Source organism: Cyprinodon variegatus, unplaced genomic scaffold (assembly GCF_000732505.1).
Source record: "Cyprinodon variegatus isolate N-32 unplaced genomic scaffold, C_variegatus-1.0 Scaffold1366, whole genome shotgun sequence".
NCBI classification, from domain to species: Eukaryota; Metazoa; Chordata; class Actinopteri; order Cyprinodontiformes; family Cyprinodontidae; genus Cyprinodon; species Cyprinodon variegatus.
Genome location: NW_015151819.1, coordinates 55,657 through 64,606, shown reverse-complemented (window position 1 = coordinate 64,606; position 8,950 = coordinate 55,657). Strand labels below are relative to the sequence as shown.

Here is an 8,950-nt window from a genome sequence, read left to right as displayed (position 1 = left end):
TTTTTAGTACAAAATGTCAACAGAATCAGGTCTTGGACCATCGCCATGTTTTGATCAATGACGAATCATTGGCGCCCAGCACTGCCACCTAGAGGAAATACGGGTTATTGAACACCTCAACAGACGGAGGTATGAAGGAGTCAACGGATAGAACGTACGGACAGAAATATGGACGTGCAGGCCAAACGTGAGGTATGAATGGGCCTTTAGACTGCTGCCTCCGTGACCAGGCCCTGGATAAAGCGGAAGAAAATGGATGGTGGGATGGCTGGCTTGCTGGCTGCATTAACGTTGAGTTCCAAGGTTTATATAGTAGCCCAACAAAGTCTTGATATGGCTTAGTAAACATGCAAAATGAACCGAAAGACAGGTCCACCGTTTAGTAATAGGGAGTGAATGAGATCGTTGTTGGCCTGCAATAACCAATACTGGCCCCTGTCTCTTAAAAGGAGTAGTAAGGGTCATGGTTGACCTTGCTGATCAGGCGAGATGTTTTGGTCACCTGCCAAGAGATGGGGGTTGAGATGATAGCGGGAAGGAATTTAAATCGATTACTGTGTTTTAGGTTTTTGAGAGCTGGAACCTGAGTCCACCCCCTCTGTTTAAGTTTGGTTTTTATCTCCTAATATAAATGGCTTCCTTCACACCCCTTTCAAACCACCTGTCTCTTTGTCCAAAATGTGAACATTTACGAACATTAACTGAACTTAAGAACGTTTGTGGAATCTAATGTGGTACGTTTTTTAAGAGCCCATAATAGGAGAAAAAGGAAGAGACATTTATGACAAAAATATGAAAATTTTGCTTTATGAGTGTTTTATTGTGATTATCATGCACAATCGGGGCATAAACATAATACATAAAATAATAATTTATAACAAAATATTGAAGAGTTGTCTTAGTCTGCAGAGTTTTGTCATAAAGGTGAGACAACCAGTAGGAAAGTTCAAAACATTTATTAAAATAAAAGGATTAACAGACAGAACAGAAGCACGGAGCTGATGTGGATTTGCGAACCTGCAACAACTACAGGAGGGGGGCGGGGCACCGCTCAATCACTGACACTCTGGTTTAGCAGTTCAGTCCATCAGATTCAGATCAGACTGGTGTAGTACTGGAATACAAGAGTCTGCAGTCAGGTATTCTGATCCACACAGGAACTATCCGGGTTCCAGGAATCCAGCAGAGTGTGAAGGCAAGTTAGAGAATGAGCAACCAGCTCTGACAAAAATGCACAGACACAGACAGGCAGAATCCAGCAGCAGTCCAACAGAGGTTCAGGCAACTGATCAGACAGGGCCAGTGGATGAGAGGGAAGGGAATCAGGAAATCAGAACCACTAGGGAAAGGCTGAAATGCTCTCTCAAACTGGTTAGGTAACAAAACTTGAAGACATGAATCCTGTAAATAACTAAAACTAATAAAACCGACAGACAGGAGAAACAGAAATCTAACAAAAATCAAACAATGATCAGGCATTGATAGCTGGGCTGGACCAAATATAAAGCAGAACCTACAGGTGGATGAGATCAGAGATGATTAGGAACTGGGCAGAACCAGGCAGGTGAGTTAAATGAGCAGTTAAGTTCCAGTTATCAGGGCAGATCAAGAGAGTTTGTTTTGTTTGTTTTTGTGTTAGTTTGTACCTGACTTTTAGAAGTGCTAATAGAAAAAAGCAAAAACTACAGCTGCAGTTGAGTTTCTCAATTTCTCAAAAATCTCATTGTATCTAGTAAATGTTTACAGTTCCATATCCTCTACCTACAATTTGTGCAGATGGTCAAAGTGTAATTTTATGTTTTTCAGTAGTTTCAGGAACTTCTGTGTTTTATTTTTCATTATATTCGCTGTGTAGAATGAGCTGATATTGTCAGCATTTGAATGTTAGCTCAATGCTAAAGCTGAGGCTGTACACCTGACATGTTAAGTGTGTGACATTTTTTTTAATTATACGAGAGCATTTGTGTATTATCCTTTTTTGTATGTTTACAGTTTCACAAATTGACATGGTCTTCAGTAAAGACAGAGAAGACAGAGAATAGGAATTGTGTCTCTTCATTGCTGGAACCATATGTGTTCAGCTGGCTGTCTAAGTTATGTTGAAATACACTAACTGAGGGCAGAAGAGAATATGATCTGCATATTGATGACTGTACACACACATCAAAAGGTTTACACATGCTGTCTGCTACATCTTTTGGTCTACTAGCAACTTTTTATACATGTTTCAACCTCCTAACAATCAGGCCCATCTTGTGGTCTGTGGTGTAGGATGTTTTTTATAACTGCTATTCTAGGCAGTCACAGCGCTCTGGTAAAGAGAGAGATAAACCAACCAACATAGAGGAAGAGGGCGGTCTTTATTCTATGTCTATAGCAGAACTGAAAAGCCGGTAGATGAGTGAGAGGAACCATGAAGGAAACACCTCAGAGCCTGCTGCTTTGTAAGTACAGAACATCTGAGTTAGAAAGATTATTACTGGCTGCTCTGATGATGATTGATGGAGGAACAGAAGGAGGAGAAACAAGTTAGACTGAGTTAATGAAAGAGGTTAAGCTTATGCTGTGCTGAAAAAAAGATCAATTTAATAACTGAAATAAACACATGAAACGAGCTTAGAGAAAATTTTTAAGGAAAACACTAGAACTATCATGGAGGGTTTATAGATTATAACTGTGAAAATATATATAAACTACTCCAAATGTGTTTTCTGTAGGTCTCTGTTTCCTGTTGTGCTGCAGAATAAACCAAGGTTATACGTATTTTCAGTTTTTGATTGAAGATTAAAAAAACAATTTATATTTGGTATATATTGTCAGAAGATATTTGGTTTATATTCTCATTTCATTCCAGTCCTCCCAGCTGCTCTGACTGTGAGTCCCAGCAGATCTCAGTTCTTTAAAGGAGACTCTGTGTCTCTGAGCTGTGAGGAGAACAACAGCTCTGCTGGATGGACTGTATGGAGGAACACAACCAGAGGAACCAGGACTCAGTGTGAAGATGGATGGTGGAGAAAAGAAGGTTCTACCTGCAAAACCAGCAGCATTAGAGAACATGACAGTGGAGTTTACTGGTGTTGGTCGTCCAGAGAGGGAGCAGCCAGCAGCAGCATCCAGCTCACTGTCACTGGTAAGATCAGACTGTGGAGTTAGTGTTGATGAAGCTGTGTGGAAATGGATGAAATGCTGTAGTTTGTCTCTGTGTTGAGGTGGATCAGTGATCCTGCAGAGTCCTGTCCTCCCTGTGATGGAGGGAGATGACGTCACTCTGAGCTGTCTAACAAAGACCACTCCCTCCAACCTCCCAGCTGCTTTCTATAAAGATGGCTCCCTCATCAGGACTGAGCCCAAAGGTCACATGACCCTCCACCATGTGACCAGCTCTGATGAAGGCCTCTACAGGTGTAACATCAGTGGTCATGGAGAGTCTCCATCCAGCAGGATCTCTGTTGAAGGTCAGGATCAATGATCTTCATCTCTTTGTTTCCTGACTTCCATCATTAAAATCTTATAATTTATTGACGAAATTATAAATTTAGAAATTTCTTCATTTCAGAGAAAACCACCACTCCTGCTCCTCCAAAGACACCTCTTCACGTCATCTTGTTGCCTTGTATATTTCTATTTGTTGTTGTGTTTCTACTGGTTTCGCTGGTTCTACTGGTGAAAAAACATTGCCAGAAGTCAAAAGGTGAGAAAAAAATAATCTTGAGTTTCTAATTCTACTTTTACCACAACGAAGCAAATGCTTAATTGGTGTATCTTTTTTTCCCAAGATATTTTATTCAAATAGAAAAAAAGTTCAAAGATTTTTATCATCAGTTGAGTTAATTTCCCCAGCAGTGAACAATGTGAAGCACTGGATTATGGGTAATCTCTGTTTATTTCAGATCAGAGAGGAGATGACATCACATACAGTGACATCCAAATAACTCAGCTACAGCAGCAGAAAGTTAAACCCAGCAGAGGTAAGGATGATGAAGGATATTGTTGTCAAGGTCCAACCTGAAAATATCACGCTCAGTGGATTTTTTTTGTCTAAAGTATGTTTTCTTGGCAATGTTCTCTAATATTCATTTCAATATTCATCGAATGTTTATATTTTTCCTCTGTACTGATCAATACTGAACAATCGGTGCCTCTTTGTACACCAGAGTTCCCCTGCTTACTTGGTGTCTCTAAACAGGAGACACTTAAGACAAATCAACATGTCGGAGCGTCTGTGTCTGCAGGCTGTGGTTGTTCTGTTTAACAGACTAGCAGCTCTGTGGTCGTCCACTTTCCTGTTTCTCATCAAAAAGCTTCCGCTGAAAGACGACCAGTTGCTTTCATTCACAGACTTCACTGAAAAAATTGCTAAAAGTGTACTAAATGTTTGTATCTAAGCCCTAAATATACAGTTATTATTAAAATTACTGACATTCAGACATAGCCGTACGACTGCATATTCTCCTTTTGTTATCAGAATAGTAGTTTCTGTTAGTTCAGCTAGTTTCTGCTAGAGCATACAACAGCTCTTTATAACCATAACACAGTCGCATCAGTTCCTGAAATATCTCATAGATATTCTCTTTACCAGCGCTGTCACACATAGGCACAGAAGTGAAAAAAATCATTTAAAAACAAGTTTATGTGTAAAATAAACTTTAACTGATATGTATTTCAAATGCCAGATGTACCAGCTTGTGTCCAGGCTGAGTTACAGAGAGTAAAATTTGTATAGTCCACTATCGCTCATAAAAAAGGGGGACTCTGCAAACTACAGTGTGCTATTTTTTTCTCATTAAGATGTTTGCTGCCTTTTTTTTCGCATTGTAAATGAATAGAATACATAAAAGTTTTCTAGCTTAATTATTCATTAAAATAAGCAGTAGGATAATAAGCAGATTTCCAAACTTGGGGCTGCCAGGAATACTAGGCGGTCTTTGAAAATTAGAGGAAAAATATGAAAAGAAGAAATGCAAAAAAATTAAAGATAGAATCCAATTATTCAATGATATGTGTATAGGACTCATAGATATTAAGACCAGCCCTCCCTTTACTCTCAGTACAGAGAAGTTTGATTTCTGTTGTTTGCAGTCCTTTCAACAGTTTGTTAAAATGTTTGCAATGTGGTGGGAATATAACAGGGATAAAAACAGGTTAGTATTATAATGCTAAAAAAAACAACAATATTATAACTAAATCATGCACAAAATGGAGAAAAACATTAGATAATCAGAATTCTCTTTAGATATTTTGTAGCAGGTTGTGTGTAGGTTTATCAAGGTATCGCCGGCCAATAGCCCCCTGCTGTACGGGACAATGACTTGTAATTTATTGGCAACATTGAAAGTGCTAACAGCTTCTACTACAACCCACGAAGCAACAGGATTCATCGCGCTTTTATTTTGAAAACCGACACGCAAAATGAAGCAGTCACGTGACCAATGCAATGCGAGGCCTCGTTTGTTGCCAGTCACGTGGTTTTCAACAAGACAACACAGGCCTCGAAGCGGGGCTTCATTGACACGCCCCCTTATTACTCGGTACAAGCCTCGAAGCCTGGCTTCAGATAGCCCATCACTACTTTTTGCTATTAAATCTGCAAGAAACCACTTCAGCTTCAGTCTTTGCATTTGGGTCATCTTCAAACCTCCACCCAACCTGACACAATGACCAAACAAAATGTGTGCATCCATGGTGTTCAACCCTCTTTAGCCCCTCTTGTTTATTCTCTTCTGTCCTTTGATCCTGCCAAAAACCAGGTGACAATTTGTTGATATCAAAGCTTGTGTCCCAACAGTGTTTTTAAGAAAAGAAATAATAGGTTATTGATAGGTGTACCCTCTCAGAGATTGGATATACAGGATAAAATAAAGATCCTATACAACTAGATCAGGTCACTCTAAACCTAGAAGTCTAATGGTTTAATCAGTTAGAGTTGCATGTAAAACCTCAGCAGCACTTTCCGTCTGTGGGTGCTGGTGGGTTGTTGTCTGCCACTTGTGACTGTTTTCACTGCAGGCTGGTCTGCAGATATATCTAGCAGCCTTTATAGTGTGGTTACATCGATGTAGCTGTGAGGCTCTGTGGTTTTAGCACTTCATGCTTTTTCCTACCGCTTGTCTCTCTCATTAGCTTGCATTTGAGAAAGAAAAATCTTTAAAGTGTTACCAGAGTAATATTAAATACTTTACAGAATAGAGTAATAATATAACTGCAGTACTTAAACTAATAATATGATTTGTATATTTTTTTATACAGAGCATTTAGCAACTTCAATCTACACAGATGTGAGAACAGAGGAACTCAGCTATGGACAAATCAACATCAGAAAACAAAGAACTAGAGGTAAAAATGCTCCTATCTTACATCATAAAGGCTTGAATTTAAAGGATAATTAACAGGATGTCTGGATTTTGTGTTTGTAATCTACTACTTTCTAACCATCACATATTAGAATGCAGTAGACATTTTAAAGACAGCAGGCACAAATCGTGGCAGTGGCCACTGGAGGAGGTGCCAGAAAGCCTGCCATCGATATTCATGACCTTCTTTCATGTACTGTATTTTTAGGACTATAAGCCGTCATTGTTTTTCCATGCTTTGAACCATCTTATGTAGGTGTAGCTTTTCTGTGGAGTTATCCTCACCACCAGTGGGTTTGAAGACAAAAGTAAAATCAGAGCAGAGGGGGTCTTTTACTTAGCACAAGCACATGTTAGAAGCAGGCATGACAGAGAACGAATGTCTCGATTTCAGACATTTTTTAATTTATTTGCTGCATTAAACTGTGGAAACAAGAGAGGATGTGTGCAACTACAACTGAGCTGAAATAAAGGGCTGACAAAGCCCTTTTTCATTATGAGCTCTTACTGTCGCAAGCCAACAAGCTAATGGGAACTAGCATTCTTGTTTGTTCCAACTCTAGTGGTGATATGTAGAGCTCCTCGAACTGGTTTGGTGGTGGAACGTTCAGTAGATATCAGCAGCTTATAAACTGGTGTGTCTTATATATGGATGTTTCCAGTTTAGATAAAATAAATGGGTGTGACTTATAGCAAGGTGCGCTCTAGATGTTGGAAAATTCTGTTTTGCTTTTTTGCATATACGTTCGTCCCTTGTTTTATTACTGAATTATCATTATTCCATTTGTCAAATAAAACATATGTCTAAGTAATAAGTATAGAAATCTATCCAAATATAAATGCAATGGAACAATAGGCTATAGCAAAGTTATGAATATAGATCTTGCACTCAAGTATACCACTAACAATGTGTATGCCAAGAAACTCAAATGTGATGCCTGTGTGTGTACACATAGTGTGCTTTGTTTATAGCTTTATGTGTCATTTATTTTTCTCTCAGATATGCTAGATTTTCAGTTGAATTTTGAACCATTTAGATAGGTGCAGTTGCCATGCTTTGGGAGTACCCTATATGTTACATAGGCTACTGTCATGATGTTGGCGCTGATGAGTGGCTTGAATACTCATATCTGTCTCCTGCATAGCTGTGCCTAGTTTCTTATTATCTGATCCACCAGCTCCAGCTTCTATTTTACCAGCCCCCTAACCAGTCATCAGGGCCAGATTATAAGCCTTTGTTAAGAATTTTCTAGGGTATCTGATTGTGTTCTGATTGCCTGATTCTGACCCATTCGGCCTTTGAGCATGCCTGTTCCTGTTCTGATCTGTTGGCCTGACCTGTCTTCGGACTCCTGCTGGATTCTGCCTGTTAACCAGTGTTGGGCACGTTACTTTGAAAAGTAATTAGTTATAGTTACTAGTTACTTCTCCCAAAATGTAACTGAGTTAGTAACTGAGTTACTCTACAATAAAAGTAACTAGTTACTAGTAAAAGTAACTATTGTGTTACTTTTGTTTGTGAGTGTATTAAATTAATAACTGTGTTTTGGTTGTTATAGATACTGCAACATGTAGCTCTATCTATCCCATCCATCCATCCAGATTTCTCCCTTTCTCCATATAGGCTATCATTTGATCGTTCACGCTCTCCGTAGTTCCCCTGTGGCACGAGCACAGGGCGGCTGTTACGCGCCTTTAGCGTTTCCTGTCGCTTGCGCGTTGAATCGTGCCGCCGCGCTGTGCGGAGATACAGGGGAAACCGTATGTGATGGAGAAGCGCAGCTCAACGTAACACCGGTATTTCCATCTGGAAAACGCTGTTTTGCTGCTGGAGTCCTCCTCACTCTCCATCCTCCCCTCTCTCATGACGCGCGCACGAGTCCTATCATGAAAAAAGGTTAATTGTGCGACCTGAGTAACGCACAGTAACTGGGTGTCGGCAATTGTAACTGCATTATAGTTACAGTAAGAATAATCATTTTGATTACTCGTTATTAAAAAAAGGTAGCGGCGTTAGTAACGCCGTTACTTTCAACACCGTTACTCCCATCACTGCTGTTAACCTAACCTGGAATGGTTTCATGTCACTGACCTGGATGTCCCTTCAGAAACTCTTTGGACCACTGATCTTCTGGTTGTGAATTCTGAGCACATGGATCATTTTCCTTCCTTCATCTGCTTTGTTCTCTATAGTTTTCAAGGCTTAAGCGTCTGGGACTCTCTATGTGGTAACTGCTGCGTCTTGTCAGCTGACTGATTGGAACTAATCTTGTTCTCTGGGCACGGAGTGAACTATAAAATCAGAAGTTCCTGCCTTAGGTGCACCAGGGACCATAGTCAAATGTTTGCCGGGGGCCAGAACAGGCGACATCAAATCCTACCAGAAACTGCTGGCTAAGGATAAGGTTAAATACAGTAAGATTGTTATTCACGCTGGCGGTAATGACACCCGGTTACGCCCATCGGAGGTCACTAAAATTAGTGTTGCTTCAGTGTGTAAGTTTGCCAAAACAGTGTCGGACTCCATCATTTTCTCTGGTCCCCTCCCTGATCTGATCAGTGCTGACATGTTTAGCTGCATCTCGTCATTCAACCGCTGG

General features: G+C 40.0%; 1 protein-coding gene and 1 long non-coding RNA gene across 2 annotated transcripts in view; both read left to right on the top strand.

The window, feature by feature from the left end:
* Window positions 1–3,469, top strand: part of LOC107103044 (Fc receptor-like protein 5) — a 4,274-nt gene extending 805 nt beyond the window's left edge. Inside the window, exons 3-5 of the mRNA XM_015402556.1 lie at window positions 2,743–2,753; window positions 2,855–3,130; window positions 3,210–3,469. Of these exons, the coding sequence (XP_015258042.1) occupies window positions 2,743–2,753; window positions 2,855–3,130; window positions 3,210–3,469 (547 nt within the window). The remainder of the gene's footprint in view (window positions 1–2,742; window positions 2,754–2,854; window positions 3,131–3,209) is intronic.
* Window positions 3,470–3,550: 81 nt separating this feature from the next.
* LOC107103043 lies at window positions 3,551–6,333 on the top strand. Its single transcript, XR_001482160.1, has 3 exons — window positions 3,551–3,691; window positions 3,891–3,968; window positions 6,247–6,333. It is a non-coding gene; the product is annotated as an uncharacterized LOC107103043 (long non-coding RNA).
* The last annotated feature ends 2,617 nt before the right edge of the window (window positions 6,334–8,950 follow it).